The following is a 17,990-nucleotide window of genomic DNA, read 5'->3' as shown; positions in this document are numbered from 1 at the left end:
GAATCCTCCAAGTCACGAGTAGCCACAGGCACCACAATAGGTTGGTTCATATGAAAAGATGACACCACTTTTGGCAGAAATTGTGGACGGGTCCGCAATTCTGCCCTGTCCATATGGAAAACCAGATAGTGGCTTTTATGTGACAAAGCCGCTAATTCTGACACACGCCTAGCTGAAGCCAAGGCTAACAGCATGACCACCTTCCACGTGAGAAATTTTAACTCCACGGTTTTAAGTGGTTCAAACCAGTGTGATTTCAGGAAACTCAACACCACGTTAAGATCCCAAGGTGCCACTGGAGGCACAAATGGAGGCTGAATATGCAGCACTCCCTTTACAAACGTCTGAATTTCAGGAAGAGAAGCCAGTTCTTCTTGAAAGAAAATGGATAGGGCCGAAATCTGGACCTTAATGGACCCCAATTTTAGGCCCAAAGTCACTCCCGACTGTAGGAAGTGAAGGAAACGGCCCAGCTGGAATTCCTCTGTAGGGGCATTCCTGGCCTCACACCAAGCAACATATTTTCACCATATACGGGGATAATGTTTAACCGTCACGTCCTTCCTAGCCTTTATCAGCGTAGGAATAACCTCATCCGGAATGCCTTTTTCTGCTAGGATCCGGCGTTCAACCGCCATGCCGTCAAACGCAGCCGCGGTAAGTCTTGGAACAGACAGGGCCCCTGTTGCAACAGATCCTGTCTTAGAGGTAGAGGCCATGGGTCCTCTGTGAGCATTTCTTGCAGCTCTGGATACCAAGTCCTTCTTGGCCAATCCGGAACAATGAGTATTGTTCTCACTCCTCTTTTTCTTATGATTCTCAGCACCTTGGGTATGAGAGGAAGAGGAGGAAACACATAAACCGACTGGAACACCCACGGTGTCACTAGTGCGTCTACAGCTATCGCCTGAGGGTCTCTTGACCTGGCGCAATACCTCTGTAGCTTTTTGTTGAGGCGGGATGCCATCATGTCCACCTGTGGCAGTCCCCACCGACCTGCAATCTGCGCAAAGACTTCTTGATGAAGTCCCCACTCTCCCGGGTGGAGGTCGTGCCTGCTGAGGAAGTCTGCTTCCCAGTTGTCCAATCCCGGAATGAACACTGCTGACAGTGCTCTTACATGATTCTCCGCCCAGCAAAGAATTCTGGTGGCTTCCGCCATCGCCACCCTGCTTCTTGTGCCGCCTTGGCGGTTTACATGAGCCACTGCGGTGATGTTGTCTGATTGAATCAGCACCGATTGGTTTTGAAGCAGGGTCACCGCTTGACTTAGGGCGTTGTATATGGCCCTTAGTTCCAGGATATTGATGTGAAGGCAAGTCTCCTGACTTGACCACAGACCCTGGAAATTTCTTCCCTGTGTGACTGCCCCCCACCCTCGGAGGCTTGCATCCGTGGTCACCAGGATCCAGTCCTGAATGCCGAATCTGCGGCCCTCGAGAAGGTGAGCACTCTGCAGCCACCACAGAAGAGACACCCTAGCCCTGGGGGATAGGGTGATCAGCCGATGCATATGTAGAAGCGATCCGGACCACTTGTCCAACAGATCCCATTGAAAGGTCCTCGCATGGAACCTGCCGAAGGGAATGGCCTCGTATGACGCCACCATCTTTCCCAGGACTCGCGTGCAATGATGCACAGACACCTGTTTTGGTTTTAGGAGGTCTCTGACCAGTGTCATGAGTTCCTGAGCCTTCTCCGCCAGGAGAAAAACCTTCTTCTGGTCTGTGTCCAGAATCATGCCCAGGAAGAGCAGACGCGTCGTAGGAACCAGCTGCGACTTTGGAATATTCAGAATCCAGCTGTGCTGTTGTAACACCTCCCAAGAGCGTGCTACGCTGATCAGCAACTGCTCTCTGGACCTCGCCTTTATGAGGAGATCGTCCAAGTATGGGATAATTGCGACTCCTTGCTTTCGCAGGAGAACCATAATTTCTGCCATTACCTTGGTAAATATTCTCGGTGCCGTGGAGAGACCAAACGGCAACGTCTGGAATTGGTAATGACAATCCTGTACCACAAATCTGCGGTACTCCTGATGAGGTGGATAAATGGGGACATGAAGGTAAGCATCCTTTATGTCCAGAGATACCATAAAATCCCCCTCCTCCAGGCTTGCGATGACAGCTCTGAGCAATTCCATCTTGAACTTGAACCTTTTCAGGTATATGTTCAGGGATTTAAAATTCAATATGGGTCTGACCGAACCGTCCGGTTTCGGTACCACAAACATTGTCGAATAGTAACCCCTTCCCTGTTGAAGGAGGGGAACCTTTACCACCACCTGCTGGAGATACAATTTGTGAATTGCAGCTAACACTATTTCCCTCTCTATGGGGGAAGCTGGCAGGGCCGATTTGAGGTAACGGTGAGGGGGCATCACTTCGAATTCCAGCTTGTATCCCTGAGACACAATCTCTATAGCCCAGGGATCCACCTGTGAGTGAACCCACTTGTGGCTGAAATTTCGGAGACGCGCCCCCACCGGGCCTGGCTCCGCCTGTGGAGCCCCAGCGTCATGCGGTGGATTTAGTGGAAGCCGGGGAGGACTTCTGTTCCTGGGAACTAGTTGTATTGTGCAGCTTCTTTCCTCTACCCCTGCCTCTGGCAAGAAAGGACGCACCTCTGCCTTTTTGTGATCGAAAGGACTGCATTTGGTAATACGGTGCTTTCTTAGGTTGTGAGGGAACAAATGGCAAAAAATTTGACTTTCCAACCGTAGCTGTGGAGACCAGGTCCGAGAGACCGTCCCCAAACAATTCCTCACCCTTGTAAGGTAAAACCTCCATGTGCCTTTTTGAGTAGGCATCACCTGTCCATTGCCGAGTCCACAGGACCCTTCTGGCAGAAATCGACATAGCATTTATTCTAGAGCCCAGTAGGCTAATGTCTCTTTGAGCATCTCTCATATATAGGACAGCGTCTTTTATATGCCCCAGGGTAAGTAATATAGTATCCTTGTCCAAGGTATCAAGTTCCTCAGATAAGGTATCTGTCCATGCTGCTGCAGCACTACACATCCAGGCCGACGCAATCGCCGGCCGTAGTAAGGTACCTGAATGTGTATAAATGGACTTTAGGATACCCTCCTGCTTCCTATCCGCAGCATCTTTAAGGGTGGCCGTATACTGTGACGGCAGGGTTACCCTCTTGGATAAGCGTGTTAAAGCTTGGTCTACCCTAGGGGAGGATTCCCAGCGTAACCTGTCCGTTGGCGGGAAAGGATACGCCATAAGCATCCGTTTGGAAATCTGCAGTTTCCTATCTGGAGATTCCCAAGCCTTTTCACATAACTCATTTAGCTCGTGTGAAGGGGGGAAGGTCACTACCTGCCTTTTCTCCCCATACATATAAACCCACTTGTCAGGGACTGGGGTTTCGTCTGTGATGTGCAACACATCTTTCATTGCTATAATCATGTAGCGGATGGCTTTAGCCATTTTAGGCTGCAACTTTGCATCATCGCCATCGACACTGGAGTCAGAATCCGTGTCGATATCTGTGTCAACAATTTGGGATAGTGGGCGCTTCTGAGATCCTGAGGGCCTCTGCGATGTAGGATCAGGCAGGAGTTGAGACCCTGACTGTCCCAAGGCTTCAGCTTTATCCAACCTTTTATGCAGGGAATTTACATTATCATTTAAAACCTTCCACATATCCATCCAATCGGGTGTCGGCGCCGTCCCCACATTCATTTGTACCCGCTCTGTTTCCACATAGCCTTCCTCGTCAAACATGCCAACACAAGCGTACCGACACACCACACACACAGGGGATGCTCTATTTGGCCTTTTGGAGAGACAGAGAGAGAGTATGCCAGCACACACCCCAGCACTATATGTCCCAGGAATCACACAGTAACTTAGTGTTGACCCAGTAGCTGCTGTATGAACTGTTTTTGCACCAAATTTATGTGCCCCCCCCCCCCCCTCTCTTTTTACCCTCTTTCTACCGTGATTCTGCAGGGGAGAGCCTGGGGAGCTTCCTCTCAGCGGAGCTGTGGAGAGAAAATGGCGCTGGTGAGTGCTGAGGAAGAAGCCTCGCCCCCCTCAGCGGCGGGCTTCTGTCCCGCGTTTTGTGTGTAAAATAATGGCGGGGCCTCATGCATATATACAATGCACAACTGTATATATGCTGCTTTTTGCCAAGAGGTTCCCAATTGCTGCCTAGGGCGCGCCCCCCCCCCCCCCTACGCCCTGCACCCTACAGTGTCCGGAGTGTGTGGGTTTAGTGTGGGAGCAATGGCGCACAGCTGCAATGCTGTGCGCTACCTCATATGAAGACTGGAGTCTTCTGCGGCCGATTTCGAAGTCTTCTTGCTTCTCACGCCGGCTTCTGTCTTCTGGCTCTGCGAGGGGGACGGCGGCGCGGCTCCGGGATCGGACGTTCCTGTGTACGATCCCTCTGGAGCTAATGGTGTCCAGTAGCCTAAGAAGCAGGACCTAGCTTCAGTGAGTAGGGCTGCTTCTCTCCCCTCAGTCCCACGTAGCAGAGAGTCTGTTGCCAGCAGATCTCTCTGAAATAAAAAAACCTAACAAAATACTTTCTTTGAAGCAAGCTCAGAAGAGTTCACTAAGTAGCACTCAGCTCGTCCGGACACAGATTCTAACTGAGGTCTGGAGGAGGGACATAGAGGGAGGAGCCAGTGCACACCAGTATCCTAATTATTTCTTAAAGTGCCCTGTCTCCTGCGGAGCCCGTCTATTCCCCATGGTCCTTACGAAGTCCCCAGCATCCACTAGGACGTTAGAGAAAATCAAAATAATCAAACCAAATAAACGTTTGTTCAAGAGACCCCACCAACAACTGCAAACAACGGGATTGTTCCTTCCACTGGCGGGATTATTATTAACTAGCAGAGGTACCCGGCGTCGCCCGGGTTACAATCTTCCAGTTATTAAGTTATTATTGAGTTGGATGTGACGGTCAACATTTTAAAAATAATTAGCAGCTAGTAGCTTCTTCCAACATACCCGCGGAGGTGGCTGCCCAGTGTTTTGTTTTTGGGGTGTCGCCAGTAGCCCTGATCCCCAGCTTTTCTTTCTGTTCAGTTTTATAATCACTTTTACATTGCGAGATGGGTTTAAAGGTCTCCTTCTGTTATTATTCCTATTCAAGAGACAGGATGGGGATTAACCCCCGGTGCCCCCCAGCACACCAAACTATACTGGTAACATGACTTGAAAACCTATATATAATAGAAATCCAGAGGTCTTCGTTACATATATCTGCAGAAATACGGCAAAGCCACCAGGCCACGACAAGGCTCCTCTGATACTGGTGGTCCTAATCCTAATATTATACCATGGCCCGGGGTGCAGAACCCCACAAACCTGCACAGGTCAGCCACCCCAGGGCAGCACAGGTGAGAGGGTAAAGTGTTAGTATGTGTTAAAGGGAAAGCAAAATCTATATACAAAAAGTGATACACTAGTGACTGTGTAATTAAAAGACCTAAACGATTAATAAAAGTGTTAAAGGGGGTGCTAAATAAATATTATAGTGTGTCACCCAACAGCAGCCCGACCACTCCAATCCAGTGGAACCCCAGACCCATCCTCAGTACTAATAAATAATAACAGCCCTTCTGGGTCATATCATATAATGGCACCTAACAGATATACCCAAATTAAGAGCGAACGTACCTGGAGCCACCCCTAGGATCTCCATATGGCACTGTAAGAACCAGCATGCCCTCCAAACACTGTTCCCATCTATGCCTCTCATACTAGCAAAACAGAATGCAAGTTGCTCATATCAATTTGAAAGTATACTTCAGGTGCTTGAAAGGGAGGGGTAATTACACCGTCACTAGTGTATCACTTTTTGTATATAGATTTTGCTTTCCCTTTAATTAACACATACTAAGTAGAGATGAGCGGGTTCGGTTTTACTCGGATTTACCCGAATCTCCTTATTGGCTATCGGACGTCACGTGTTTTGGTTAACCAATAAGAAAAATCCAGAAAATAAGAAATGGCGATAATTCTGGCGTAAAGAACCGAGTAAATCCGAACCTGCTCATCTCTAATACTAACACATTACCAACTCACATGTGTGCTGCCCTGGGGTGGCTGGCCTGTGCCGGTTTGTGGGGTTCTGCCCCCCAGGCCCAGATATAGTATTGGGACCACCAGCATCAGAGGAGCCTTGTCGTGGCCTGGTGGCTTTGCCGTATTTCTGCAGATATATGTAACTAAGACCTCTGGATTTCTATTATATATGTTTTCAAGTCATGTTACCAGTATAGTTTGGTGTGCTGGGGGGCACCAGGGGTTAATCCCCGTCCTGTCTCTTGCTTAGAATTACCCCTCCCTTTCAAGCACCTGAAGTATATTGTCAAATTGATATGAGCAACTAGCATTCTGTTTATCATTATTCCTATTCCAAGACTTTTGGGTACACAACATTTATGGTCTTCCCACCTCCATTTCTGTCTGTTATTTCAGGTCACTGAATTATGGTCATTTCAGTTAGTTATTACAGTTCACTACATTTTTCCTCCAAATCCATCCAGCGGAATGCCCAGAACAGGCTCCCCGGGTCAAATTTCTGCCCAACTTACACCAACGGGAGGTCTGACAAGGACCCTAACCCCCCCTAAAACCTGTCCAGGATCCAGATGGACCACCTCGCGATGGTTTCATCCCAATCGGTGAAGGGGTGTTCGACTGCATAACCAGACAGACCAATGAATTTTATATACAAGATATGAAACGCTCATGGTATTCTCCATCCCTAAAATAACATGACAAAAATCGTCCATGTTACAAACAATCCACTTCCCGTGTTTGTGATCTTACAGACATTGTATGCAGCCATGGAGCCGGCATTCTGCATGGTTCCGAATGTTGTCATTATACATGCCTACATAAAGAACACAGCAGGGTTAGAGTTAGGCTGCAGTTAGTGCGGATAGTGCAGATATTATGTCATTGTAGCAGTGGCAGACCTACATTTTTGGGGCCCTGAAGCTTGAACTGTTATGGGGGCACTGTTGCAACCAGCAACAACAGGGCAACATCCAATAAAGTCTAAAGGGCCTTGCTGCCCGTGCAAGGACACCACACAGCGTCAGCAATATTACCTTATTAGACGCCTCCTTGTTCCGGGCTCCTTCTCCCGTCACTGCTACCAGCCTCCTTCCTAGGACGGGCCTTCTCAGGCTCCGCCCTTCCTGGGACTGTCACACAGAGAGGTTCTGCAGGCTGTCGGGAATTGTAGTGTAAAACGGATACACGTTTCCCGCTATTTACAGAGCACAAATCATAGAGCTGGACTACATCTCCCAGCAGCTCCCGCGGTACTAATCATCGCGCCTACATGCTGTAATAGCAGCTACGCTATACTAGAAGCCTGGTTGTCATTGTGTTACTGGTGACCAGCTATAACCATACAGGGCATAAAAACAGGAGGTGACCATCTGATTTTTGGTGAAAAAAAGCACACGCAAAACGAGTGATGATTCTATCACTAACATAACCTTATTTTAATAACATACTTAAAAAAAAAAACAAAAAAAAAAAAAACATCGATTTTGTTGAAAAATTCACTCAAAAAAAAAAGTTGCTTCAGGTTCCCTCTGGGATTAGAGGCCTTGAAACTTAAGCTTCATTAGTCTCACAGTAGATCCACCCCTACGTTGTAGACAATAGTGAATGCCGACTCTTAGACTGCATCGACACCAGGATTATCTAGCACGTATACCACACACGTATAGGCAAGTGGATGTTCCAGCGGGGAGATCAGAAAGGTCCATCTGTACGATTAACAACATTTCTATAATTCGTCAGGATGCGGGATGTTAGGGACCCATCTGATGAGGTCACCGTGACAAGGTAGGTGGGCCCAAATTTTTGTGCCAAAGTTTTTCTAAGAACCTCAATTTTACTCCATGTTACATTGTAGAGTTTATTAGAACTGTTTTGATTACCGGTGTTCTTAGTGCCTAGAGTGTGCACCTGCATTTTCCTTTTTCTCGGAGTAACATTTGTACATTATCAAACTAATATGTTTAGACCCATCAACTAGAAATGCAGCTGCCGAGTATTATGAGGCTACTTGCAGGCTATACATACCGAGGTCGGCAAGGATTCGTTTCCTTTCTGCTGCTGGACATTGCGACCGTCTTGCCAAAGGTAAGATAATATGTAGCTCCATATCTATATCTATATATAGTATATGTTTTTATGGGCCTGACACAGAGGTAGTTGCAGTGGAGATGTTTGCGCAGTTGACGCCTGGCTGATTAGCGACGGTGGGTCTAGTGAGCATTTTTTTTTCTCACAAAGTGAGTGACAGGTAGTGAACGTTTCTTGGGGTAACGGGGGGTGGCTTAAAAACCACAGGCATGTGGCGATAACGTCAGGAGATATATATATAGCGCCAATGTCACGGAGGCTTAAAAAGACACTGCATCTGATATGTGAAACTAAATTGTATATTTAACAAGGACATGACTACAATCAGAACATAAAACACCCAAGAGGTACTGTACATGTAGGAATGAAAGATCAAAGGTTCTGTAATAGTCTTCACAATCTCCAGGCTTGAATAGTATTGAAAATGTAAATCAATAGTGAGGCTGGATAAGGAAAAATGGAAGAAAGATTTCTATAGCAAGATGAGAGAGACTGAGCGGATGGAAGACGCATTCTGAAGCGGAGATTTGTGCCAAGGAGGTGCTGCTGAGTATTCGCTGAGAGGCGCCCACACGTTGGCATACACCATACTCAGCTTGTCATTTCAATTAGCAATTGTGTTAAATGCACAAAAACGTTTGTAGCCAGCGCACGTTTTTGTTTTCTCTTAGGAGACGCTGTGAAACAGGAGCTCCAACCAGGGGTGCATGAAGTTTTACACATAGCTATGTATACGGATGTGACATCATATACCGATCCGCTGTGCGCCATTTGGTGCCATTCCCCTGCCGTGACCTTTTCCCCACAATTTTGCAGCTTAGTGCCTTTTCTGCCACAAAGGAATTAGCATAAAGTTGCACATGAAGCTTAACGATGCATGACGCCGGTCACTCGTATCGTAATCGGCCGTTTATACAGACTGCGTACTTTCTTCTGTTTTGGTTATAGTGTACTTAGTACTGAGGATTAGTATTTTTGTAGTAAAGGAATCGGTGTAAAGTCGCAGATAAAGCGTAACGATGCGTGGTACGGCGCATAGAACCTGTTTCCTCATTACCCTAGATCAGGCATTCCAAACCACGGTCCTCAAGGCACAACAACAGTGCAGGTTTTAGTGATATCCAGGCTACAGCACAGATGGTTAAATCAAAATAACTGAGCTACTAATTAAGTCACCTGTGCTGAAGCCTGGATATCACTAAAACCTGCACTGTTAGTGTGCCTTGAGGACCGTGGTTGGGAATGCCTGCCCTAGATTGTGTACTTTTCCCTCAGATTGTTTATAGGCATCTACTGCAGGTCACTTGTCTGCGAGTTCATGAAAGTGCTGCCACAATATCCTTCCCTCGTGTACATCTGTGCGGCCGAATGTGCAAGGCCTGAGACTGTCACTGCTAGCGCCCGTGCACGCTGTAATTGAGCTGACGTTACTGTACAGATGGGTCCACGGTTATCTTGGCTAGCTTGCTGCGCCTAGGCACAACATGGTTTATTAACAAACTCTTCATCTATTGTTCTCAGCTGCAATACAATACAGAGAACAATACAGCAGGGGATTTAGGGGGTCATTCCGAGTTGATCGCTAGCTGCCGTTCGCAGCGCAGCGATCAGGCTAAAAATCGGCACTTCTGCGCATGGGTGTTTTTGGGTGGTAACTGACCGTTTTCGGGGAGTGTGTGTAAAAACGCAGGCGTGCCAGATAAAAACGCAGGAGTGGCTGGGGAAACGGAGGAGTGGCTGGCCGAACGCAGGGCGTGTTTGTGACGTCAAAACAGGAACTAAACAGCCTGAAGTGATCGCTAGCTAGGAGTAGGTCTCGAGCTACTCAGAAACGGCACAATCTTTTTTTGTAGCAATGCTGCGATCATTTCGGTCGCACTTCTGCTAAGCTAAGATACATTCCCAGAGGGCGGTGACTATGCGTTTGCACTGCTGCTAAATGCAGCTAGCGAGCGATCAACTCGGAATGACCACCTAAGTCATTACAGCAGGGGATTAAGTCCGACTGCCCAGTCTAAATTTATCCTATTAAAGGTCAAGATAGACATGGACCCATCTGTATGTCGTCGCCCACCTCTTTATGAAAGAGGTCTCTACATACACCCCACAGGATAGCAGCGAAAGGAGTGTTGTGCACCTTTCACCGAAACACAGTGGTGGCAGCCATCTTGGCGTCAGAATCCTTATTGAGTAGAATAAGTACATGGAAATCAAGTGACGTCAGTGAGGCACGACCGTATATTCCCAATATCCCTGGAGAACGGAGCTGTATCAGACATGTAAGCGTCCTCTTTAGAACTTCTCTCATCATAAACCCAATGACCTGGGCAGTAAGACCGGTAACAGAAAACGGAGGGGCTGCCGTCTGTGATACCAGGGTTTATTGTCTCTTAAACACACAGGTTTGTATTGTTCACTCTAGTTCAGGATTTTAGTGTTCATAAAAGCAATGCAAGATCATTAAACACATCCACAGCATACGTATAATTAAACACAAATGTAAGACTTGTTTCTTAAAACACCCAATGTCTGTGAAAGGTAATTAAGCTGTAAAAAGAAAGAATTAAAACTGCCTTAGAAAGAAGCATAGAAAGCAGGCTGTTTATGTGACGGCGGCACTGAGCACATCAGCAGCCATTGCTATTATCGCACCCTGGCGCCAACACATCACGCCGAGCCGCCTGCTGCCGCAGAGCCTGTCTAAGGAACAAGGTGTTGGAATGTACAGCTGCAAGACTGGGGACTGTGGGCAAGAGTCCGTCACAGCTAGGCACTAGTATCCGGTTATGGTTCAGGCTTTGGAGCGTTATGATCTAACCCAGGGATGGGGAACATTCGGCCCCTCCAGCTGTTGTTGAACTACACATATCAGTTTTGCTATTTGGCCATGCTAAAACTTTTGCAGGGCATGCTGGGATGTGTAGTTCCACAGCAGCTGGAGGGTGGAAGGTTCCCCATCCCTGATCTAACCCATTATGCGCTTATGGGTAACTTATAGGCCCTACACACTGGGCGATAATACTCAAAGATATTAACGATCCCATTCATTAATGAACGAGATACCATCGATTCACGAGCGGGGCTGTGCATTGGTCATCGCTGGTGCCCCGTTGCCTGTGCATGCAGGCCAATATGGACGATCTCGTTCATATTTGCCTGCACTTCTATGGAGCCGGGTGACGGGGGGAGTGAAGAAACTTCGCTCCCCCCGTCACTGCCCCCCCGCCACCGGGTTGCCAGTCGACCGTATCCGCCGTCGGGCAGCTCGGCGGCGGATCGCTCAATGTGTAGGGCCCTTTACTTGTAACCGATTTGAAAGGGCCATGATTTTGTGAACTCAGAGCGGACTATGAACGCAGCTCGCTGGCCGCTGATGGCATGACGAAGGTAGGGGGGCAGAAATCACCGAAACAGAGGCGCAGCGTACAAACTGGCCGCCTACACATCAAAACAATGGTCACTCTAAGACACCGCTGGGACTCCTAGCACACTGCACAGTCATGGAGGTTTACAGCCACCTTGGATAGTCCATGAGGATTTACAGAAGAGATAAAGAACAATACTTAAATGGCTGGTGCTGAATTTGGCACCGTGTGAACCCTACAGAAAAAGTGCAACATAAGTGAAGATGGATATTCAAGTAATAAAGGCTGTATGTGGCACTTTAATAAAGCGTAATATAATACATAGGACACCGAGAACCTGCCAGACACCTTTGGGTGGGGGATGGGGATCCGCCGCTGGAACCGGGGAGGGGTTTGATGCAGGGACAGAATGAGTGCTGCTGCCATCCAATCAGGAGCGGACGCATGTCCCCCATACACCACAGATATATCGGGGCAATTTCCCAATCCCCCAATAGCTGGGTTGGTGACATTGGGAATATTAAACTTGTTTAAAAATACAGATTTCCCTAATGGCCGGGTAAGGAATCTGTAATATTAAACATTTTTCGGTCAGGATCAGCAAATAAGGGATTTTTAGCGCGTTTAATTTCCCCCGACAGATCGCAGATCATCGCTGGCTGCCGGATCATGGAAATAGGACCGCAGATGTATGGGGGCCCTAACAATTAGCCTCCTCCATACAGAGATTGCATTAATAGTAAGTACAGAACTCTGCAGCGGACTCTTGCTCAGGACTTGGACTTTAAACACAGTACGACCAATATGATGAAGCGTCTCCCACACCGCTATACAGGAGTCTCAGACCTAACAAACACAGAAAATACTGGATCATGAGATCACCAGCTCCGCGGAATCAGACACAGGCGCAGAATGAGAACTCTCCAATACATAATATAAGAAGTTTTAGAATTGCGATTTACAAAATTATTCTGACCATTCAATAAAATGGTCAAATCCTGCAAATGAATAAATGCAATATAAAATAATTAGCAAAATCTGGATGCAAAAAACAAAAAAACCCTGAATATTAAGCAATGTAGTGAAAACCTTGAATCCAAAAATGCTGATGCGTGTTTGGTCATCTATTCAATTAACCCTCCATGCACTCTTAATGCAGACACAGGAGCGTCTGTGACCCTATTATGGCCTGCTCCCAGTCCAGCGGTTCTAATAGTCCATAGAGGAGGACACGGTCACCGCCATCATACAACCACCATGTTCCGGGCACCACGTACAGTCCACGGACACTCTGAGCAATGACTGTGGGATCCTTCAGGTTGCAGAAATCTTTATGTCAGGTTGCAGTAGCTTCCCGAATCATTTGCGTATATATCTGTGACGATCAGGGCTGGCTTCCGGTATACAGTAGCTTGCATTTAGTTTACTTGACTATGGATAACTTGGATATAAAATAACATTAAATATACAGTTTTGTCCCCGATCTGAATTGATCATGGGTGGGGGTGTAAGTCGGCTTTGTACACATTTACTGCAGGAAAATTTTCACCCGCTGGATGGTAATTTGCATGGAAGCATTGTAATTGCGTGCCACGTGATTGAACCCCCTGTGCGCTCCAGATTTAATTACAGTTTGGGCAGAGATTTTCCCGAGCGCTTATTGTTTAGTGGACGGAGCCGCACAACGTGAAAATAAACCTAGCAGCTGTATAATTAGACACAGAAAAGCACAGTAATATCGTGGAAATAACAGCTTTCCGGGGAACAGCATTCTGTGGAAAGAGGCATTTTAGAAATATTAAAAGCACATTAAAATGGACCTGTCACCTATACACAATAGAGGCAGCCATTTTGTGGGCCAAACCAGTAATCAGCCATTTCATTAGGAACTAGTGAGGCGTGAGGCACAGAGTACCTAGTGAATGGTTTGGCTGCAATCTCCTGTGGGCTAGCATAGAAGATGGCTTTGGAGGATGTGTCTACGTGACAGGCCTGCTTTAAAATGAAGGCGGAATATTAAAAAAAATAAAAAAAAAAGCAGCCAGAAAATCCCAACACAGATCTGCAGTATTCATACCTGATATATTATAAAGGAACCTGGTATTTTAGTGGTAAGGTGCCGCTAAACCTGAAATATCTGACAATTGCATCCATTGGGAACAGGAGGCCCCACATTTGCAACCACAAGCCAATTCAGAGCCAGTGACTAAACCGAGGCGGCCATTTTGTGACAGCAGATTATTCACAATTACTCCATGTAAATATAATATGTAATATTTCAGGCTCAGCGGTCTATTCCTATAAACAGCATGTCTGACAGAAGGCAGCACCTCTGCAGTGTGATCAGCTGTGGATATTGATCTCCTGTCAATGTACATGATCTACCGTCTCTAATATTCTTCAGTGGCTCATATTGACGTCCGGCTTATGTCAGATTTACTACGGTTAATTACAGCCAGCACATATGTTTGCTCACACAAAGCTGTTCTAAAAATGATTTAAAAAGAAAATCCAAAACACTCCATATGTCCATAATTATTTGCGTTTTGGGAGTCATTGGGATTCTGACCCTCAGCCAGGCTGCGGAACACAGATATATGCTCCTATGTCCAATTACCTGGTGACGCAAACGCACTTCAAGGCATTAAATACACTTCGATTTCATGTTAGCCAACTGGGCGCCAAAGCAGTCCGAAACACAATCGCCCCCCACTAGAGCAATGTGCGTCTGTTTTGGTGTAAAGACTAGTCCAGTGTCTACCCAGCAGCCTTCACTGCAAACCGTCTTATCAGCAGATGAAGAATATGTCTTCTAGAATGCGACTCTCCTCCGGATCCGCGGCAGGCGGGGGACGCCTGGCTGGGGGGACAGGCTGGCGGCTAGGCTTAGAGTAACCACGGGGCGAAGGGCTGAGAATTCTGAAGTCGTACGGCTCTCTGTACTTTGCCTGCCGTCTCTGTGAAGGGTTGGGGCTTATTGCATCTAGCATGTCGATGAGAGACGTCTCGTACCTGGAGGGAAGAGATCAGAGCGTTCATTAAGTTTCAGAGTTCATGCACCCCTGCTACCCTGTATCACAGAGCAAGACATTGTTATATGGACATCCCAGCTCAGAGATCATACTGTGCGCCGCCCAAGTCTTATGATTAAAGATAAACGCTATTATATATCATATATCTATAGCCTGGCTTTTGGCCATAGGTAGGTAATATACAGGGACAGGGGCCTCCCCTCCACGAGAACTGCATTTCTGGCTATTAGAGATCAGAGGACTCCCCCAGACTGAGATATATGCGGGACCCCAATTAGCGTCATCATTCATGAAATGATTTTCACTGACATTTCAGTTACGCACAGCCCTGAATCCTGGTATAATCCAGACCTTCTATGGCTGTGACGATTCAATTTCTATAGACTTACACAGAGCATTATAAAGTGACACTACCGGGAAGTGTAGCATAATACACAGGGTCAAACAATAAAGAGAGGAAGCCCCCGAACCATAGAGCTAACACTCTAATTGTAGGTCATTATATACACACACACAGACAGAAGGGAGGTAGGTGGCTGTGCTGGGTTATACACACGCACGTAAGGAGAGAAGGTGCCTGAAGTTCTCCAAGTGAGACAGTGCTCCGTATGGGCAGGGGAGGAAATGGGATTCAGGCGAGAGACAGCTCTGTGCAGGATGCAAGAGATGATTAGAGATCCAGCAGGAGATGAGAGAGGATACGCGGGGAGCAACAGGTAAGGTGAAGGTAATAAGCTGAAAAGTACTGGAGAGGTTTAACATATGCGAGATGCCTGGCGTTATATACGAGATATATATATATATATATATATATATATATATATATATATATATATACACACACACACACACACACACACACACACACACAGTATATAAACACACACATGCAAACATTAGCGTGTATTACACAAGCCTTGGATTTTAGGCAGAAAAGCAGTTATACGGGAGATTACGACTTTCGGGGCGTAGACGGACAAGAATAGGGACGCCCCGCCCCATCCACACGCTAGAAGCATGACAGGGAAATAGGATGTGATTTATGGGTGGGGGCTCGTTGTACTCTAAGGGGGGATTATAATGAAGGAGGGAGAGCAGCCGGTGGCACCAGACTGATAGATAGGGACAGCCGCTTCTCACCGTATATTACATCCAGCACAATCAATACAATCATTTTACAAAGATAAAAAGCGTCAGCAGGAAAACATTAGGAGGCATTTCTCACAATCCAGGCTTACAATCTATTTAGAACAGGGGAGAGGGGAGGGGGGGGGGGGGAGAGGCAGAGCTGCGGGTAGGACTGAGGCACTACTGAACAATAGGAGGCATTGCATTGTCTCCAGCATTAGAACAAGCGATCCTTGTTCCAATGTTACTGGGAGGAGACGGACGCTGCAGTCTGGTAAGATGGGACGATAGCGGCAGATTGGATCAGGGAATTGGGGAAGGAGACAATGACACAGGTGAAGAGCTCAGACGCCGCACACGGAATACGTCTCACAGTAGCTTGCGCTGTCCTACACCTAGCAGCAGCTGAGCCGATGAATTATAAAGAGCAACTGAACTTACAAAAGCATCTCTCTCATATCTATAGATACACACGTCAAGAACTGTACTCTATTACTAAATTATAATATACCCCCTCCCCACCCCCCCTAGGAAAACCAGGATGTGCCGGATGCACAAGACTCCTGGAGTCACAGAACCACTGCAATGTCCAATCCTCCTATAGGGAGAGGCACAGTCACATCTTGTGACAAGGGCACCAAGCAATCAGCTGCTCTCCCCGCGTTCCGCAGCAGGCGACCTGACCACTAGAGGTGCCAGTGGGGTATCAGATGAACTGGAGAGGAATGGTACAGCTTTTGGGTGGGCTCAGCTGTCTTAACGTCGGACGTTCATGCTGGCGCTCTTCTGCATAAAGTGTCTCCAACATGCAATCTGTCCCATCTCCTTACAGAACATTGTAGTAACAGGTCTGAGGGCTTCTCACCCTACAGCACCTTCCACTCAGCGTCCTCCTGCAGGTTTACAGACGGGGAAAACGTTTCCTCTTCCGTTTTACATATCAAAAATACTTTGTGACTGTTACATGATGCTATCTCGTCTTCTACTGGCATAAAAGGCATGATAAAGGGTTAACCGAGGCCACTAATTTAGCTTTAGAGGCTAAGTAGAACCGGTCACCTTTCCAACATAAGAACGCAGTAAAGGGATATTAAATACTAGGTGATTCATCGCACCCTACGGGCGCTCTTCACACCATCGTAAGGGGCTACGCCCCCTTAACCCTTGCACACCGTTGCGGCGTGCAATATTTTTATTATATGGAGTATTACCTCCAATCATAATTGTGTGAGTGGTTAAATATTGCACGGACAAAGGGCGTGCAATGGTTAAGGGGTCGAAGCCCCTTGCAACGGTGTGAACAGCGCACACAGGGCCTGATGAATCACCTAGTAGGTGCTTTGGTTGGGGAAGTGGCGGGTGTGGGGAAGACGCGAATGGGATCAGGGGGTGCCGCGGGAGAGGGAGGTTGTGATGGGGCTGCAGGTGGGGGAGGGGCTGGTGCGGTGGTGCCGCAGGTGGAGGTCTGGAGCCACCGAGGGTGGGGGAGCAGTAGTTGCTGGGGTGCCCCGAGTGGGGCGAATGCGGTGGTGTGGGGGGAGGGGCGGGTGCGGGGTTGCTGCGGGTGGGAAAGGGGGTCCGGAGCTACCGGGGGTGCTGGAGGGGGTGTGTGAGGGTGCCACGGGTGGGGACTGGAGGTACTGTGAGTGGGGGAGAGGCGGGTAATGCTTCTCCTCCTGGAAGCAGCTAAGCTGCTGTCCTCCCTTTGGCAGTGGCTCTCCCGGAGACTCACACAGCAGCCAGTCACTATTGTTAGGGCCGGTGTCCCAACGCGCCGCATTACAGGGAAGAAGATGCACTCAATATACTACAGCTCCCAGCAGCCCTAAGGGCCGGAATGCTTTGGCGCTAATAGCTGCTGGGAGCTGTAGTGTAGGGGGCGTTACGTGTGTAAGCATCACTGGTACAGGGGCATTACGTGTCTAAGCGGCACTGGTACAGGGGCATTACGTGTCTAAGCGGCACTGGTACAGGGGCATTACGTGTCTAAGCGGCACTGGTACAGGGGCGTTACGTGTCTAAGCGTCGCTGGTAGAGAGGGCGTTACGTGTGTAAGCGTCACTGCTACGGGGGGTGCTACGTGTGTAAGCGTCACTGCTACGGGGGGTGCTACATGTGTAAGCGTCACTGGTACAGGGGGTGTTACGTGTGTAAGCGTCACTGGTACAGGGGGCGTTACTTGTGTAAGCGTCACTGCTAGAGGGTGCGTTACTTGTGTAAGCGTCACTGCTACAGGGGGCGTTACATGTGTAAGCGGCACTGGTACAGGGGGGCGTTACTTGTGTAAGCGGCACTGGTACAGGGGCCGTTACGTGTCTAAGCGG

General features: G+C 47.9%; 1 protein-coding gene across 1 annotated transcript in view; it reads right to left on the bottom strand.

Moving 5' to 3' along the window:
• Window positions 1-10,505: 10,505 nt before the first annotated feature.
• KIAA1328 (KIAA1328 ortholog) overlaps window positions 10,506-17,990 on the bottom strand; it is a 363,237-nt gene continuing 355,752 nt past the window's right edge. The window contains exon 11 of the mRNA XM_063958040.1: window positions 10,506-14,518. Within this exon, the coding sequence (XP_063814110.1) occupies window positions 14,296-14,518 (223 nt within the window). The 3' untranslated portion in view covers window positions 10,506-14,295. The remainder of the gene's footprint in view (window positions 14,519-17,990) is intronic.

Source organism: Pseudophryne corroboree, chromosome 1, assembly GCF_028390025.1.
Source record: "Pseudophryne corroboree isolate aPseCor3 chromosome 1, aPseCor3.hap2, whole genome shotgun sequence".
Taxonomy (NCBI): Eukaryota; Metazoa; Chordata; class Amphibia; order Anura; family Myobatrachidae; genus Pseudophryne; species Pseudophryne corroboree.
This window is presented reverse-complemented; position numbering and strand designations above follow the sequence as displayed.